Raw genomic sequence first — 19736 nt, forward strand, 5'->3', positions numbered from 1 at the left:
CTTTTGTGGAGTGCTTGAAATTCCTAGGAAAGCTGCATTACTTGATTGAATTTTGGTAATCTTATGCATGATGGTTTTGGTTTTTTTTTTCAGAGTATTTAAATCAATTTGCAAAGAACTAATTTAATTTTCTCCTTGCTCTGCTGTTTTCTTTTTCTCTGCCATGGAAGCAGGGAAGTGGTGATCTGAACAACTCGAGATTAATTTGTAAACTGAATTTGTAAATAGGTAATTTCCTTGCAATTAAGATATGCTTCCTATTTGTTACTTTATGATAAAATTACAGGTATCTTATCTCTGTTGAAACAATTAAATTTCATCTCTCAACAAAGTACCTCCAGATGTTGATGTTCCTTGCTGTGTGCTTTGAAATATAGCTTAGGAATTCAGTCAGGATTATCGACTTTTATTCTGCAAACCTTACTTTTAGTCCATAGAATTATTTGAATTTTCATCTGTTGAAAGACATAAATTCCATTGTCAAGTAAGGTAAGACCTACACATAGATTGTTTCATGAGCAGGGGAATATAAGCATCCCTTAATCAAGGTGTGTTTTTAGGAAACAGGGCAAGTTCATTTGCAGGCAATGATGATGGCTTTAATTTGAATTAATGGTCATGAATGGCTGCTTCCTTCATCTTCTGTTAATTGGACACTTACTGGTTAACCATCACTAGTGTAAGAATTAAGACAGACAGAGATGTCTTGCCCTGTTTCATTATTAAACTTAGAAGTGGTATGAACTCTCACCTGGGTTTTGTATTCATAGTAACTTGGCCATCGTCCAGAGGACTGGGTGTGCTTACTGCTGTGTCCTTCTATGTGCTTTTCCTTAACAAGGCATAATAGATGGCCGGGTGGTTAATGATCAACACATTTCTGCGTATTCTGGAATGCAGATATGAGATAAAATGTTTTTTTCTACAAGAGTTTTAAGTCCAACTGAAGAACATATTAATGCTTCTGGAGGACAGCTGTTATTGCATTAATTTTTGGAGACTAGTGTTTGTTAATACAATGGCAATTGTGTACTTCAGACGCAGTTACTCAGTATTGTTTGCAATGTGCCCCTGCAGAGAGCTTGGATATGGATCAGCAGGCTGTGCAGTAGAAGTGCAGAGAATGTGGTTTGTACATTTTAATATGGAATAAGCCCTATGGTTACAGATATGCAACATGAATGTAGTTAAGTAACTTATTCATATAATTAACACATTAAACTTATTATCATCTTGCCTGAATCCTGGCTGCTGTCTCCATCAGTAACTTTTGCTGAACTCAGTAGGAGCCAAGGTTTGCTTTGTGTATTTGTTCTGACTGAGATCTTAGTCAGATCTCACTTTTGCAGTCAGCGCAGATAAACTGAGACAAAACAAGTGGGAAGGACCACTTACAAAGCCAAATACCTTCAGGAGGTGTTGTATCAGCAGGGCATTAAGCCAGGCTTGTGCAGGTCTATGCTTTACCTTTTATAATTTGCCACAGCTCAACTGTAATACTTTTGTTATATCCATTCCTATCACATATCTTACAAGCTAATACATTTTTTCTTCCCATTGTTAATTTTACTCAGAAAACTCTATATGGGTAGTAGGCTGTGCTTTTCAATAGAAGAAACTGATCCTTCTAAAATTGGTTCTTACCTACAGTTGTAATAGTTTAGATTCCTGTCTCTTGAAAGGACTTAATGATAAAAGTCTCATTGTTATGTGAAAGCATGTGCCAAAGTCCTTTGCTGAATCACTTGCTAAATTATACTGCAGAAATTATTTTTGTACTAGATAATGTAAACAGCATAAAGATACGGGTTCAGTGAAGGAGGACTTTCAGCTTACCTCCAAACTTCCTTGTTGATAAGGAGGTTTAATTTTTAAGAGTACAGTTTGTGTGTTCTTCCTCCCCCCACCTCCTTCCCCAAGAGCATAAGAAGCAGAATTTTTACAGTAAGATACTCTTATTGTTTTTAGAATAAAAGGTAGCCAGTCCAATTTACACTTGCAGTTTGCAGCTCTTGAAGAAGAAACATTTGAAAGTGCATTTCAGGTCAGTTTGGGTTGATCTACGTTCTGCATGAAGTTGGTGCACTATTAGCAATGTCTTCTGGGAGGTTAGGATTGACTGTTTGGCACAGCTGTGAAGGGCAGATTGCTTATGCTTCTGTCATTTTCTCAGGCATTAGCACTGTATCCATCTTTGAAATACCTTAATTTTTTTTTTGTGGTACTCCTATTTACTATAGTACTAGAGGCACATGTTTGGAGAGTTGGTCTAGTGCTACTTACTGCTCTATCAAACTTACTCTGTCTCTAGTATGAAGAACAAGAAGGTTCACCATAGTTTGCTAATCTTATCTCTGAAGTGTACCCATGTAATGTGTATTGTATGCTGAACTGATGGAATCACAGAATGCATCAGGTTGGAAAGGACCCTCAAAGGTCATCTTGTCCAACGCCCTTGCACTGAGCAGTGACATTTCCAACTAGATCAGATTTCTCGGGGCCCCATCAGATTTGGCCTTGAGTATCTCCAGGGATGGGGCCTCAACCACATCTCTGGGCAACCTGTTCCATTATTTCACCACCTTCATTGCAAAGAACTTCTTCCTTATGTCCAACCTATATCTACCCTGCTCCAGTTTAAAACCACTGCCCCTTGTCCTATGACTAGAAGCACTTCTAAACAGCCTGTATTTTGAGTATTTATGTGAATCCATTGTCTGAGTTGTCCTTTAAATATATGAATGTTTCTGTTTATTGTTTTAATGTGTACCTAAATGACAGCAGTTTTTCTGGGGAAAAAAAAAAAACAACAAACACAACCTGTGTGTGATGTCCTGATGATGATCTGAAGTGAGTGCTACGAGGAGTTGGGAAATAGCAGGAAATCAAATCTTACCTGAATTTGTCAGGCGATGTTATGGCTTAATTCAAATTCTAGCATACATGCAAAAAAAAAACCCCAACAAACAAACAAAAACACCACAAAAAATCCCCACACACATAACCAACAAAAATATTCTGCAAGCAATGATAAAAATAATCAATTATTTACTGTTTCTGTCATGTTAAAGTAATTTACCAAGGCAAATTGCAGTCAAAAGTGAGTTATTTTGAAAACAGAAATACATAAAAGATGCATTTATACAAGTGCAAGACTAAATATTTTACATAACTGTATTTCAGTGAGAAGATATACAGTAAGTGCACACTCGATAACACTAAGCAGGCAAACCTTAAGGTTAGTTCCATATACTGTTGTATAGTTCATGCACAGATCTCTCCCAAAGTAAATGGGTTGCTCCAAATAATTCTTGCTGGGATGAAAAAACAGGATGGGTTGCTGGTAAGGTTGTCAGCATGGATGGGGGTCAGTTATAGACATTACTTACTGTAATTTGTGATTGCCGTGGGAGAGGAGTGGCTGTTGGTGTGATAGTAATACTGCTGGTGATTTTATTGGTGGGCTTACTGGGTAGGCCATTAGCTAGTGCTGGAGTTCTGTTGTCTTGCACTGGGTTACAAGGGCTGGTGGGCTTGGAATTGGTGAGAGCTTGGACGTAGGGACTTCCTAAATGGATGTGGATTTTGTTATCCTCAGTAGTTATGACACTTGATCCCGTACTGTTAGATCTCTGGAACTGCCACGACGACTGCCTGTCTGGGGATACTCTAAAAACAGTGTGCTTGGCTCCCATCTCTAGAGGCTCCGGGGAGAGCATTTGTTCCTGAGAACTTGAGCCTGGTAAAGCCAAAGGGGACATTGTTCTTTCAGGAGTTAAAGAACCACATGATTCAGGAGTCTGAGATCTTGAAAAAGTAGCCATAGTAATAGGAGAAATTACATGCTCCGGGCTCGTGTAACTCTCTGCTGCTTTTGATTTTGCAGGTGTCAAGGGAGCATTTTGAATAATGGTTATTCTTTGCTTTGGAGTGCCACAGTTGGGTATGACTGCTGTGCTTGTGTAGGAGTGAGGACTTTCAGTGGTAGGACTGGTTATTTCAAGTGTTGCTGTGTTCTGTCCATGGTCTGGAGTTACTTTTATGTGAAGAGGTTGGCCAGGTGTATGGCTTAGCACGAAGTCTCCAGTCTGTGCACAATTTCCGTTTTGCTTTGTGTGAGTCTTTCCATTTTGTGGTTGGCTCTCTTTGGACTTCATCCAAGGGATCCATAATTTTTTGTTCACAGCATTTGCACTGGATGAGTTGCTTTTGAAAGACACTGTTTGTTCCACCTCATTGTTGTCTTTGTCCTCATTATCACCATCTTCATACAGCTGCCCGTTTATGACTGTTCTCTCTAAAGGCATGAGAGTTTTATAATCGGGTGGTTCATTGTCTGCTGGATCTGTCTGGACTTCTTTAGAAAAAACTTGCAAGTCAGAAATTCTCCTTCCATTGAGCCCAGGCCTGACATTCTTGCTGAAGCGTCTATACCTGTCCAATTCTTTTGTGAGAGTTTCCATTTCTCTTGCTAACTCCCTGTTCTTGTTTTCCTGCTGGAGGAGTTTCTTCTGTAAGACTGTGTGATCACCTCGAAGGTGACATATTAGGTCTTCTGTTGCCATGTATTCATGAATTTTCTCTTTCAGTGCATCTACTTCTCTGGAAAGATGACTTGATTTAGCTTCCTCTTCTTTGAGCTTCATGAAAAGGCGCTGCTCTTGATTGGACTCTGTCTTTTCTGTTAACTTATACCTAGCCACTTCCATTTTCACAGCCTCCAGCTCCTCTGATAGGAGCTTGGCTCTGTCCCGTTCACTGATATATCTTCGTTCCAGAGACTCAAATTCATCTTCAGTTTTCATAAGATCATCTTCTATGGCCTTCATTTCTTTCAGTTTCTGCTTAAGCCTCTCAACTTCTTGAGACAGCTCTTTGATTTTGTTGTTTTCCTGCTGCAAGGAGGTGCTGGATTTAGTACTGTCTTTAAGTTTATTTTTAAGAAACTCTTTTTCAACAGCTTCCAGTGATTGAAGTCTTTTTCTTAGAACATTCACTTTGGAAACAAGATCACTTCCTTTCTCCTCTTCTGCTTTGAGTTTGTTTTTCAGTTCATCTCTTTCTTTTGTAACACTGGATACTTTTTCCTCTGCATCAGATTTTGATTTCAGTGCCTTCTTACTTTCCTCAATTAATTTTTCTGTAATGGACATCACTTTATTTTGCTCCACCTGAAGCTGAGAAGTTGCAGCTTGCAGCTTTTCTTCTGTTTGCTTTATTTTTTCTCCCATAGTTTTTCTTTCATCCACAAGCATCACTGTTAGACTTTTCAGTTTTGTTAAATCTTCTTTAAGTGTAAACTCAGTTTTTTCTAACTTGCTTTCAACTGCTTCAAGCTCACCAACTCTAGCTTTCAAGCCCTCCAGCTCATGGGACAACTGCTTTGTTAACATTTTCTCTCTTTCTAGGTTGCATTTTAAGGAGTAACATTCCTGTTTACTCTTGTTGAAAGCATCTTCTAATTTTTCCAGCTCCATAATTCTTTTGTGGAGCTTGTCGACTTCCCCTTTAAGGTTCTTGCTCTGTGATACTTCTTTTTCTAACTTTCTATTAAGTTCTCGGCACTGATCCTCCATTTTTATAAGCTCCTCATCTTTTCCTTCCATCTCCAGCAGTCGTTTCCGTAGTTCTTCTACTTCAGTCATAAGTGCAGAGTTCCCACATTCTCCCTTATTTATCTTATCCCTCAGATCTTGCAGTTCTTCCTCTGCTTTTCGTAGAGATCTGTTGGTCTCCTCCAGCTCATCGATTTGTCGGCTGAGAGCAGTTAATTTTAACCGAAGCTGACGATTCTGACTGTCTTCATTAGTTAGCTTGGCCATCATTGCTTCTTGGTCTTGGGAAGTCTTAGCACTTTGAGCTTGAAGTTCAGCCTCCAGCCTGCTAGCTCTCTGTCCCTCTTCTTGAATTTTTGCTTCAGCAAAAGCCAGCTTCTTATGTGCTTGTTCTGCAGAGGTGATTAATTCTTGAATTTTTTGACTTTGTTGATTCAACTGCTCAGTAAGTCTTTGCTGTTCATCCACCACCATTAAAGCAAAGGATTTCAGTTTAGTCAATTCTTCTTTCAGTTTGGCTATTTTCTTGTTGCTTTCCTTCTCTTTTTTTGCCTGATAAGCTGTTTCTTGTTCCAGAAGCTTTTTCAATCTGTGAGAGGAAATAATATTGTATTTTGTAGTCATTCTAAGGGTCCTTTAAAGACACAGTTGAAATATTATGTCATCTCTGCCAGATGTATATGAACTTGTAATTACTTTTAACTACAAACAGACTTCTCGTATAAGGGGGAAGTGCCCAAAGGCCTTATTTTCTGCCTGGAAGTTCTTTTGTAATGGACAGTTCAGTGTGATCATTTAGACTTAACTTCAGTAATTATGTATCTTTGATTACGTTTTCAGCAGTGGAACACAACTTTTTGGTGTTCTGCACTGAAACAACACTAATCTTGACTGTTTGCTGAGGTTAGGGACGTGTAGGCAGCTCTTAGGCTTCTGTTTTGTTTTGTTTTTGTAAGAAATGTGATTAACAAAGTGTTTGAGAAATTAATCAGCACAGCCCTCAGGGGCAGGTATCATTCACAGCTTCACAAACTTCCTAATGACTTCAATTGACTTATAAATTGTCTTGATGTTTTGTAATGAAACCTTCTGGATGTTGAAGTACATGAAGAAAAAACAGCCACTCTAGACAGTGGGGCTGCCTAATGTCAATTTCTAAGCCACACATCAGAGCAAAAAATAAACAGATAAATCAGTCCTCAGTGAAAATGCAGGCCATGTGACCTTGTGTCATACATAACACACACACTCAGAAAAGCAGGCAGCAGATAAAACATTTATCAGGTTATGCCCTTGCAACTTAAGAAAGCCTTAATATTTTGCTGACTGTTAGGCTTGAGTTCAATCTTACATCCAAAACTTGTAGACACAAACTAAGTGCAGTCCTACTTTCACAGGATTCATGAAGGCTTTCATAACTGTAAAACCATAGAACTATTGATGTTGGAAGAGACCTTTGAGATCCAGTCTAACTGCGTACCTAGAGCTCACAATCCCACTACTACTACTAAGCCACTACCACTAAACCATGTTCCTAATTACCACATCCATGTGGCTTTTAAATACACCCACAGATGTATCTACTGCTTCTCTGGGCAGCCTGTTCCAATAATTGATAAACCCTTTCTGTGAAGGAAGTTTTTCCCTAGGATCAAACCTGAACCTCTCCTAGTACAACTTGAGTCTGTTTCCTCTTGTCCTGTCATTTGTTGCATGTGAGAATAATAGTTTTCCAAAATTAGGTTTGCAAGTTTATGTTAGTACTCAGTCTTCACTAAGATGAAACCTACTGAATTTGTTAGAGACTTGGGATAAGGTTGTGCATTTGTTTATGTAAGATGCTAAGAACACCTCGAATAATTAGATTCTTTTGGAGACTGACCTTTGTCAGGGATTCAGGATATCTGGATGTGTTCATGAAATGTGTGGACATAGGACTTTGGGACATGGTTTAATGGCCATGGTGATGTCAGATTGATAGTTGGACTTGATTCTAGAGGTCTTTTCTAAGCAAAAGAATGCTCACGGAGTTGTTCTGAGGTATGATTCTGGTTGGCTAGCACAGCACGTTTGCATCCTTTCAATTGGATTTTTCCCCCAGCCAACCTGTAAGTATACTCTTATACTAAAGAAAAATATGAAAAGCCTAGCTTGAAGTAAGAAAGTATTAGAACTTCCATGCTTCACTGTTGTTCATATGTATGGTACAATTCTACTTGTGTAGGTCCTGTGAGGGAAGTGAGTTGTGTATCGGGTCTGTAGCTGCACAAAATGACTGCCTCAGCACCCATCATCTCTTTTTCCTCCCGCTCTGACCCATGTTGATGTCTCTCTAGATGTTGTTGCTGAAACATAAGATTCCTGTTCCACCTTTGTCCCTGTTTATTATTGTGATGCCCTTGTCCAAGTGATGAGTCTTTACAGCTTTCTACTCACAAGCTTCCTGTTGCAACCATCTTTTTAGTTCTAGAAGAGCTTAGATAAGGGCCTGCTTTGCACAACACTGTATTAGCTGTTGACTGAGTGGAGGCATGTATTCTGGCCTTTTCATAGGCTGCTTTGGTGGCATCCCCTTTGGCAACACTGCAGTTTCCTGGTATGGAGAGAGGAAGTTCCTGCCACTCCACAGTTGACTATCAGATTAGTCTAACTAGGAAATTTTGTATAACATCTTCATCGTCCCTACTATATTATTCTTGTGCATAAGTTGCACTATATTGGATGTAATTCCATGCTTTATGTGAGAAATGGATAGAAGGGAAAGTAGCAATAAACAGTTAATGTCAAAGCAGCTCTGGATTATTTGTGAGAATGAATTAACACAATGAGGAAACAAACATGAAAAGGTGTAAGAGAAGAAGGAGTTTGTGGAAGGAGCTTGAGGGAATGCTGCTGCTTGACAGAAGAAATAAATAGTGAGAAGACTGCATCCTCTCCAAAGGAAGCATTTTACTATGTTGTTGGTGTAAAAATTTTTGTCCACTTTCAGTGCTACTTTCATTTTGAGTTCTTCTTGGTATAAAAACCTATCTTCCCTCCCCACCCTTGTCTCCAAATGCTTTAGTAGTGAAGTTCAGTTGATGATTTACCGTTGCCATAGATATGAAACCATAACAGAAGCATAACTAACAATTTTATTTGGAATGAACTCAGTTCTAGTGTGTGCATGAAGTTAAGACATCATTTATTAATGCTGTTAAAATAGACTTGGGCTTATTAGCATATGATTTATTTTAGCTTGCTTCACTATAAGGTAGTTTTGTAAAGCAATTTTAGCTGAGGTCATTAACAGCTAAATTAATCAGTGTTTTACCCAACACTTCTGTATTAACTAGTTGGTAGCTCTCTGGCCACATGAAACTGTAATGCTCCAGTGAATGATGGCACTTAAACTACTTTAGAAAAAAAAGACTTTTTAGACCAAATGGTAACCAACAATTGTAAATGTGCATAAATAATAAGTAAAGAATAAAAACTGACAAAACTTTGAGTGAATAATCTCAGCAGTCCTTATAATGAGCCATCAGTATATGTACAATTTGGGAATTTGGGATTTTTTCCTAATTGTTTTCTCTCTTCATTCCCCCCCTCCCCCCCACCTTCATACCTTAAGCAAGCTTGTCTTGGAAAGCTTGGGACTTGATTCAGTACTTGAGGTTCTAGTCCAAACTGAGTGCTCGAGTGAGGTAGTCTTAACTAAATCTCTGATTTGAATGAAGTGTCTGAATTGCTGGTGTCTAACCTGGGTAATTGTATAAAGTCTGGATTTTGAAGAGGCTGTGGTCACTCCAAAATACTTTTTGATAACTGTATACTTATTCATGTATTCTTATACAGAAATATTTATCTATTCCTACACAGAAAATGCCCTCAACAGTGCTGAACAAACAATGATTTCTCAGACAGTTGAGACTGATATTGTAAAAGTCAGCTGGGAGTTCTGCTAATATTTGTATTTTACCTTGGCTGTTGAATTCCTGTTCCGTGGTTCAGTAGGTCACAGCAACTGTGTCTGCACATACGCACTCAAGAATCAAAGAGGACTCTAAAATGTTTGGAGATTTTGTTTGTGTGTTTGCTTTTGGTTCATGTTTGTTTGTTAGTTTAAATGAATTGCTGGTTGTTGGTCAGCTTTTTTTGGACAACCCGACTTCTGCAAGTCAGGGCTTGGTTATTCATGGAATGATTTGGGTTGGAAAGGACCATAAAGATCATCTAGTTCCAACCTCACTGCTAGACTAGGTTGCTCAAGGGCTCATCCAGCCTGTTCTTGTACACCTCCAGGGAAGGGGCATCTATGACCTCCTTGGGCAGCCTGTTCTAGTGTCTCATCACCTTCCCTGTAAAGAATTTCTTCCTAATACCCAGTCTAAATCTATCCCTCCCCAAGCTTCAATCCATTGCCCCTTGTCCTATCACTACATGCCTTTGTATAAAAGTCCCTTCCCAGCCTTCTTATGTATATCACTTGAGATAAGGCAGATTTAATGTTTAATTGAAGAAGTGCTGTCACTGACAATAGCACTTTGTGACATTTTGCATGTTTTTGTGACAGAAAATACATTTTGCTAACTCCCTCCAAAATACTTTCTTCCTGAAACAGAGTATTCGTGGTATTTGAGAGCACAATTTTACCAAAAATATGCAAAGGTCAAAAAAATTTGGCTTAAGAAAATAATAGTTTAGAAAAAGAATAGGAGCTCCCCTCCCCAATGAAATATTTTTATTGTTTTCATTTCCAGTTGAACTTCATGATCCTCTAGTTCCAGATTAGTCAAAAGCAGCTATATCATATAGTCAAAGCTTTCACGGATAATTCCAAGTGGTTGACTTCATAGAACTACAAGAACTCTCTCTGCATCCAAGACAGCAAAAACAGGCACTGGAAATTGGTTTTAGGAACATGAATGTTAGGTAGTTAAACAGAATCAGGGCAGTGCTTCTGTTATGAAGTGGGTTTTGTGGCTTATGATCTTACTTGTTTGCAATACCAGTTACCTGCTTTTTTAGTCCTTAAAGAATGTGCATTTGTCTACTTTCACTGCAGTTGCTTTCCTCAGTACACATGCTATAACTTCCTGATGTTAATGCCATGTATTCAGTCATGATGTCATGTTCTCCAGATTTATTTTCTAAGTGTCTATAGCTTAAGCTACAGGATGTTATTATTTAGCCACATAATAGATTCATAGAATTGTTTTGGTTGGAAAAGACCTCTAAGATCGTTGAGTTCAACCATCAACCTAACACCACCATGATCATTTAAACCATGTCCTAAAGTGCCATGTCCATGCATTTCTTGACAGGGATGGTGACTTTATGACCTCCCTGGGCAGGCCTATGGCCTCCCTGTTCAATGCCTGACCACTCTTTCTGTAAAGAAACTTTTCCTGTTATCCAACCTAAACCTGCCCTGGCACAATTTCAGGCCATTTCTTCTCATCCTATCACCTGATACTAGAGAGATACTATGGTTACATATTCTCTAGAAAATGTGGGGACTCCTAAAAGAGTTCATTGTCTTGATGTCAAGTGATAGAGTTCTAAGTGTTTTCCATTGTCATGGGGGGACCAGCATTATATCAACACTGTTTAATTTATGTTTTAGAGGGTTCTAAGGGGGTGCCTTAGTCCATTCAGAGAAACCCAAGAAAGCTTTGGAGATGGAGATTGCAAGACCCTTATTTTTGAATTTTTGAGCTTTTTCCCAGAATCACTGTTACTGGAAAACACCTTTAAGATCACCAAGTCCAACCGTTATCTGTCTTTGCCAGGGCCAACAATAATTATTCTGAGAATAATAGCAATTAAAGTGTTGTGGTTTTTTTCTCTCTGTCCAATCTTGTAATAGCAACTTTAGAAAAGGCTGAGTTCTTTAAGGATGCAAGGGGGAAAAAATGATGGTTTGTAAAATTGCACATCCACCACATCATCTTTCTGTCTGCCTCTTTTTTTTGCTTATCATAAACATTCGTCTTTTTATCTGGCTTGTGCTCTTCACCCTTCCCCAGGTAAAAGATGTAGCTTACTAGAGGTCCTGCAGGTTATAACACGAGGGAAACTTGCCTGTAAAGCTTTTGGACATGTGCTTGAATTTCCCCTGTATAATGCAAATAAAAGCACTAAGCTGAAAGCTTTTCAATGTAGATGAAGTCATACCTCCTAGTCTGAGGCATTCTTCCCAGTTAGCAGTAAGCCATGATCTGGCCTTTAATAAAAGAAGAAACATGCTTCATCATTTCTGGTAAATCTGAAGCTGTTGTAATTTTTTGACACCAATGCAGTGAAATGTTTATTTTCAGGAGAAAGCAAATCTCTCTGTGCTTCCACTGCGGCAAAATTTGGGTTTGATAAAATGGGTTTCTGCTTTTGGAGTGCTCTTCATTTTTTATTCTTTGCCTACAGTTTTGCTTTTTGAGGTGTAGTTTTTGTGAAGACATATCTTACAGCTACCTTTATGGCTCCCTTTATTAATGCTTCTTTCCCCCCTGCCCCCACCATAAAGAAAATGGAAAGCCTTTGAAATGACAGCAGCAACAACATGCCATAGCTGTTGTGTAATCTGTTGGCTTTATCTGATTCAGTCAGCACTTTCCAACAGAATGCAAACACTTCTTTTCAAAATTGCTTTCCAGTATGTTATTTTCATATGTATATTTTAAATCATTATCCAGTTTCTACTAGGATGCAAACCTCCATAAAGTGGCACAATTACAAGGAACTATGTGTAAGGCAAATTTCCCCATAAGGGAATTTGTTTCATAAAATGAGGATGTTTAATGAGCGAGGTGTGAGTTCTGCTTATTACTCCCCACACTTCTACAGACTAATTAATGCTTTATCTGATGCTTAAAATGCTGACTTGCTTTATAAGTCTTAATAAAAGTCAAATGTGATGAATGTTTTTGCCAGTCCTGGGTTAATGGGCAAAATTTCAAATAGAAGGCTGGCTGTATTTAGCTGTGATGCTGAGTAAACATACGCAGATAATGTTCTTAGTTATTCTGAAACAGTAACATTTGTGACTGTGATTTCACAACTGCTAAGCCACTGGAAAGTGATAGAGTGGTAGAGGGATATTTGCACTCAAATGTTGTGAAATTAGTGACAATGTTATTAAATTAGTAAATCTGGTGACAGTAAATGGCATGATAATGTTTTTAACAAATACATGTTAGTTAATTTAAGACTGGACTAACATTCACTTCCAGTTGGAGTAATTTTAATTTGACACTAAAATTCACTTTTGTTTTCTCTTGAAACCTCAGATGAAGAAAATAATTTTCTGGTTAGAGTTCTTTCTATTTCTGCATGTTGTTGGGAATCACTTATCAAAACATCAGGGTTGTGTAAAACCCTGTGCTTTCTGTGACAATAACCCTTTGAATGTTATTAATTCTGACCATTCATTTCTAATCTCATTATGGTAGCCATCCACCTCACCTTGAGATTATGATAGAAAGGTCTGGGTTTTTTTAGGTGGGAGTGAAGAAGTTGCTGTGCTTTTAAATTGTTGGTAGGGGGTTTTTTTGTTGTTTGTTTGTTTGTTTGTTTTTTATCCCCTTGACTGCATGTGCTGAAAAACAACTGTAAATTATCAGTGACCTGACAAGACCACAGCATTAATTAGCTTTAGTTGAAGTTACCCTAAGTAACTCTGGGTCCCAAAGCTCATCTACTAGAAAACATGGCAGAATGAGCTGTGAGCTGGACTATGATGCATCACCATATTTGAGATGCACTCCTATAGAACCATTAAGGTTGGAAAAGACCTTTAATATTATCGAGTCCTACCATAATCCAGCTACCATCACCACTAAACTAAATCCTGGAGTGCCATATCTACGTGCTTCTTGAACACCTCCAGGGATGGTGACTCAACCACCTCACTGGGCAGCTTGTTCCAGTGCCTCTTTCAGGAAATATTTTTTTCCTAATATCCAATCTAAACCTCCCCTGACACAACTTGAAGACCATTTCCTCTCATCCTATCACTAGTTACTTGGGAGAAGAGACCAACACCGGCCTCACTCCAGCCTCCTTTCAGGTAGTTGTAGAGAGCAATATGATCTCCCCTTAGCCTTCTCTTCTTCAGACTTATCAACCCCAGTTCCCTCAGCCACTCTTTGTATGACTTGCTCTCCAAACCCCTCACCATCCTTGTTTCTTTTCTCTGGCCATGCTCCAGGACTTCAGTGTCTTTCATACACTGTGGTGACTAGAACAGTACTCAAGCTGTGGCCTCATCAGGGCCAAGTACAGGGGCACTGTCATTTCCCTGCTCCTGCTGAATACTGGTTTTGATACAGACTAGGATGCTGGTGGCCTTCTTGGCCACCTTGGCACTACTGGCTCACGTTCAGCCAGCTGTCCATCCACACCCCCAGGCCCTTTTCCACCATGCTGCTGCTTTGCATCCACTCTGCCCCAAGCCTGTAGTGTGGCTCCTGTTTTTTGTTCGCCTCTTTCTAGATTTAACAGCTATTTCAGGTATTCTTTGAAGTTCGTATCTATTACTGTTGGCATTTCAATGGCATGTAATTGTACGTGTAGCATGACTGTTAATCCTTTTCATTCTGAATCTAAATGCATCAATAACCTAACAGGCTCATGCAAATACAGCTTGGATTTTGTTAGGTAGTGGTTTGGGATTTTTTTCATATTACTATGGTGCATTATTCCCCACCCCCTTCTGTCTCTCTCATCCTCTCTCCATGCTGCCTGTAAAGTTGGAAATAAAGCAAGTAATTGCAGATGTAACACCAGAATTTGGAACCCTTCAAATTTACGTCAGCCAGGAAATTATAGTTTTGCAGATGGAAAGCTTTCAGAAGGAAATGGGAAGATAAACCGCAAGAGATGTTGTACAGGGGTCAAAGCAACAAGACTGAGGCAGAACTTCTCAGTTACTAATCCAGGTCCTGCCTTTGACTTTTCTTCATCTTTAACATTTGAAGTTTTGTGCCTGAATTTAGGATGTCTCAGTGTGGAAAAGCAGTGTTGATTTACTGCAACAGATTATTTGAGGAATTAGTATTAACTGAAGAGTTTTAATTAGTATTGTAACTACACAAAATAGACAGCTGCAACTACTGCTTTTCAATACTGCTTTTTTGTAATTCAGTGGCAGTGCCATTGAAATTAGTTCATTTGACTATGTGATGTCGCATGCCAAGTTTGATGGGAGAGATCCTATGTCATTATGAACCTGAGCTTTGTTTTAAAATGGATACTTTAAGCATTACTGCTAGAACTTAATTACTTGCCCACAGTTGCTGAATCTTTTAAAAAAGTCACTAGTATTATAAACCACTGAATACTACAGAGATAAAAGGACAGTGTTATTGCTTTATTTTTATTCTTTCCCATCCATGGGTAGGTCTGTCTGGAGTGTCAGGACTATTGCATATCCTTACCATTGCAGCCTGCTGCGAGGATTTAACGTGTGAAAAACTATAGCAGAAGTTAATCAAGCTTCTGAAAACCCTTTTAGAGCCCTGCCTGCTTTCCCTCTATTCCCTGTGAGAAGATTGGGCACAAAGATAGCTTGTCCAAGTTCTGGAAACTTCTGGTCAGGCTGCTACTAGCACCAGTTATCCCATCCATACATGTTTGGTTTGTACAAGACAAATACTACTTAGTTATCACTGCCATGCTATGTTTATTGCTGATGGAAGTGTAATGGTTGGAGGGATGAGTTTTTATCTCAGCTATTTAATCTGCACCCTTCAAGTGACTGAGGGCTTTGCAGAAGTTCCAATTCCCTGAGTAAGTCTGTTCCTTCAGCTCTGTGTAGATTTGTTATCTGTAAATCATCTTTTCACACCTTTCAGTTTAGTGCTAACACTTGTTTTAGAATAAGAGAACTATCTGGATTCTATGTCAGCAATTTCCACCGATAAATCCTGTCTAGAATTTGGTTGTTTGTGTTTTTTGTTTTAAATCCTGTGTATGCCATTACAGTCTGTAGCTTCAAGGGTGACCTCTTTTTTTGGATGCTTTTTCTGAGGGGCAGTTGGGAAAGTAAGTGCTTTTCTGGTCTCTGATTCACCTGGGGCAGTGCTGTTACTGCTGTCTTGACCAGAACTGGGCATAACTGTGCAAGGATCCAGATAACTGTGCAAGGATCCAGTTCTTACAAATTTTTTTAAACTTCAATTTGTTAATATTTTTGGTATGACAGAAAATGGCACTCAGCCAACAATAACACATCATGTTACTCAAAGGAGACTGGTTAGTTCTAAATGTCATTTTCCCATAACATTTACATGAACTGGATGATCTCTAAGACAATTTTAACAAACATTTTATATAGAAATAAATGCCTGAGGGCACATTTTCATCCATGGGCAGAATAGGCACCATGCCTATCTTATACTGACCCTAGCCTTATTTGTATACTATCAGTCATCAAAAGTAGTGGTAAAATTTAGAACTTTCCATACTGCCAGAATCGTTTCCTCTGTTGAACTGAGGACATGGTTGCTGATGATCCTGGATAAGCTTCTCAGTCAGAGAGTGGTCACTTTTCTCACAATCACAGCATACCTTTCCAGTCTTTCTAGGTGAGAGTGTAGTTGCAATGAGATGGCCCAGCACCCTGTTAAGCTGAGTCTTAAAACTGTCCAGTGTAGGGGAATACACTCCTTCTCTTGGGAAATGATGCCAATGTCTCAACTGCTCTAATGGTGAAAACTTTTCTTCCAGTAGGAGTCTCCTCAGGAGTACCTTCGACCTCTTGTCTTTTCCGTGTGACTGACTCCATGTAAAAAGAGAGTCTGCATCCTCTTGGTAGCCACCCTTGATGTACCGGCACACAGTAACAAGGTCTCTCCTAAGCTTTCTTTTCTCAAGACTGAACAAACCCTGTGCTTTCAGCCTTGCCTCATATGGCAGGTCTTCCAGTCATCTGATCATTCTTTTAGACAGGTGGAAGTTGGCTGCAAACTAGAATGTGCTTTCCACATGATCAATGTAAATCACAAGAATTTGTCTGCTGAAATTGTGGTTACAACTGCATAGATTGAACATTGTAAATTGAATAAAGCTACTTCAGTACTTCATGAGACTGTGTGGGAGGACTGTGAGTTTGTATCATTTGGAGGAATGGGGCTGGTTAAAAACAATTAGAGAAACATTCCTCAGGAATGATGAAGGTGGTGTCATTCCTGTGCAGGTGGATAAAATTCCATGACTTCTTCAGAGCCCTGTTTGTACTTGTAACATCTTTATTATACACATACATCCCAAGAAAAATAAGAAGCTCTTTCTCTAATGTGATTGTTTCCTGAAGGAGCTCTGTATGTGTATAAGAAACTGAGTGTTTGAAGACTGGTTTTGGGTGGTACCCTATTTATTTTTTTTGCAAATGCCATGAACCTTAATTGTTACCAAAAATCAACTGGAGATATTTAAATTTTCCTTAATGCAAAGTTTCATGAAGCACTGTAGTTGAGGAGTTACAATAAGGAAAACACTTTCATCAGATTTGCTATTATGCTTGCAACTATTTATAGCAGCAAAGACTCGAAGCAATGAGAACAGTATTGACACTAATGCCAAGCAGAGATTTCACACTCTGAAGCTAAGTATGCATCTTTTTCCTGTAGACCTGATAATGTGAAGGTGTGCATTCTCTCCAGGACTGACTTGGCCAACACTTCTTCTTGGAGAGCACAGGTGAAAGAGAGGTAAAAGCAATGCATTACAGTGTAGTTAACTAGCTGAAGATGGCTTTGAAGCTGCAAGCAGTGAAGAAAGCTGCTAGTTTCTTGCTTTGCAGCACATGACCTTCAGAGACCGTATTAAAACTATTTTGATAGATTACAAATTGCTTCTGGGTACAGTTCTATGTATTGAAGCTCTGAAGTTCTGAGGACTTTTCTTTGTGGGAGATAATTCTCTTTCTTGCTATCTGTCCTAATCCTGTTAAATTTCTTGCTGTATGTCTCCTATATCTGGATGTGTTGGGACTTGAAGTGTGGGGTGTTTGGAAGTTGCATTTTCTTTTGTTTCAGTAGAACCTCGGGCCACATTGCCCTGGGAGCACTTGGTGAATCATCTGAAGGTCCTTAGTCAGTGCACATTTGTTTAAAGAGTGTTAGTCCTTAGCACAGGGGCTCTTGTTCAGGATTTAAGATTACACAGTTTCTCCAATTTTATCCTCTCTTTTAGGCTACAGAATAGGAAACTACAGAATATTAGGAAGAAATTATTTACAGTAAGGGTGATGAGACATTGGAACAGGTTCCCCAGGGAGGTTGTGGATGCCCCCTCCCTGGAGGTGTTCACGGCCAGGTTGGAGAGGGCCTTGAGCAACCTAGTGTAGTGGAAGGTGTCCCTGCTCATGGCAGTGGTGGGGGGTGTGGGCTGGAATTAAAGTATTTTTAAGGTCCTTTCCAACCCAGACCATTCTTTGATTCTGTACAGGGGAGAGCTAAAGGTGATAGAGATTTTGTTTAACAGCTATAGTTCTAACCAACACTTACTTCATAGATTTCATTCAGATATTTAAATAATAATTTAAGGGGTCACTTCTCCTGTGATGAATTAACTAAATAACCTGTTTTTTTTCTCAGATCTGTTGATTATGATGTGTTCAAGTAAGACTTTTCCATTCTTCTTCAGCCTTGGTAGTTCACTGCATTAAATACCCCAAAATACCACTACCAAAACTGACTCCTTTAGTCATATGTCTACTCAAAGGGCCAATAAATTTTGTATTTAGAATCAGCTTTTTATTTTCTTCTTTTTTTGTTTTTTGGTAGTTACTTCCATGTGTATTCAGCAGCTGAAGTGAGTGCTCCTTGCTTTGGAAATAAATACTTTTCTATTTCTTAGGAAAAATTCTTAAATTATTCAGAAGAAACAGTGCATTTAACTAGTCCTAACTATTTTATAACCAATGTTTTCTTAAACTCTTTTAAAATTGATTTGGGCAGTCTTCCTAAAGCCAAGAGAGATACTTACTTTTTCCATCTTTATTTGTTTTCCAGGTTTTTTTCTCTGCCTTTCAAAAACTTACAGGAAAAAGGGTTGTTCTTATGTTGAAAGAGGAGGATCCTGTGCTTGTATGCTTCCCCTGCCCCTTCATATGAAGACTTCTAGACTCCACATGTTCCCTGTTCTTCAAACAGCTGTCAATTCAGTCAAACATTGTCTGCCTTGCTATTGTACCCCAAATTGATTTATAACCTAGTATCATTATGGGACTGAAGGGCATTTGGCTACATGCCTTACTTGGTCTCTTTTCTTGCCTCTTGGCTGATGATCAGTGATGTTTGGGTTCTATTTTCCTGTTTTCAGATGTTGCTCTGAAAATGAAGGAGCTATAGCGTGCTTTCATGTACAGTATGTTTCTGATGTAATACATTTTAGCTTTTATCATGGATTTATAACATGGCTTCAAATGCTGAAAATAAAAAGACACATTTCTCTCTAGAGAAATTTGCTAGTTATTTGGTTAGCCTAAATATTTTGAGAGGGTCATTTACAGGCTGTAAAATATTACCTTGTTGAATTGTGATTCCCTTCACCCATTTAATCCTAGTTGAAACAGGAGATAGCGGTAATCACGTAGAGGTTTAAGCAGAGGATGGGAACAAAGCAAGGGCTAGCAGAGACTTTCTGAAGAAGCTATTCCTTTGTATTCCATGTTATTTTTTTTCTTCCTTCCTCCTTTACAGAGTTAGCAAAATATGTGAGTTTGAAGATTATTGTCAGCTGTTGTCTGCTGCTTTCCCAAAAAGGAATCAATGTGCACATCCTAGCACAAGCCTAAACATTCTCCACAGCCTGGTGTTGTCCCAGCATCACCCTCATAGGCAGTCTATTTCATCTCTCCTGAAATGACCTATAGTGAAGCTGCACTTGCTGTATTCAGAGGCTTTTTGTCCCCCTGCTCTGCTTACACATTTGCAAGCAAATGTACATACTCATTTATATGTTTTTAGAAACATGTATGTTAGGATCTGCAAGGTTCATGGTGATCTTTTCATTGAAGTCAATTCAGTGTATCATTTGAGAACAACATGGGGTGCTAGTGAAAAGACTTTTCTCTTTACGTGAAAGATTATATGGTACTATTTTCCTACTAAAGAAAAAGCTTCATCTTTCAGCATGAAAAAACTGCATTTTTTCCCACAGCCAAGTTAGCATGTTCAACAGTGGATTCCAGATCTT

The 19736-nt window shown here is 38.8% G+C and overlaps 2 protein-coding genes across 5 annotated transcripts in view; one reads left to right on the top strand and one right to left on the bottom strand.

The window, feature by feature from the left end:
• Window positions 1-19736, top strand: part of CMSS1 (cms1 ribosomal small subunit homolog) — a 236231-nt gene that overhangs the window by 15984 nt on the left and 200511 nt on the right. The gene's annotated exons all lie outside the window — the stretch shown is intronic.
• The window catches only part of FILIP1L (filamin A interacting protein 1 like), a 189959-nt gene that overhangs the window by 12418 nt on the left and 157805 nt on the right, over window positions 1-19736 (bottom strand). For all 4 annotated transcript variants that reach the window (XM_054163936.1, XM_054163937.1, XM_054163938.1 and 1 more), the window contains one exon: window positions 3390-6144. In XM_054163936.1, coding sequence (XP_054019911.1) covers window positions 3390-6144 — 2755 coding nt within the window. The remainder of the gene's footprint in view (window positions 1-3389; window positions 6145-19736) is intronic.

Source organism: Dryobates pubescens, chromosome 8 (assembly GCF_014839835.1).
Source record: "Dryobates pubescens isolate bDryPub1 chromosome 8, bDryPub1.pri, whole genome shotgun sequence".
Classification (NCBI taxonomy): Eukaryota; Metazoa; Chordata; class Aves; order Piciformes; family Picidae; genus Dryobates; species Dryobates pubescens.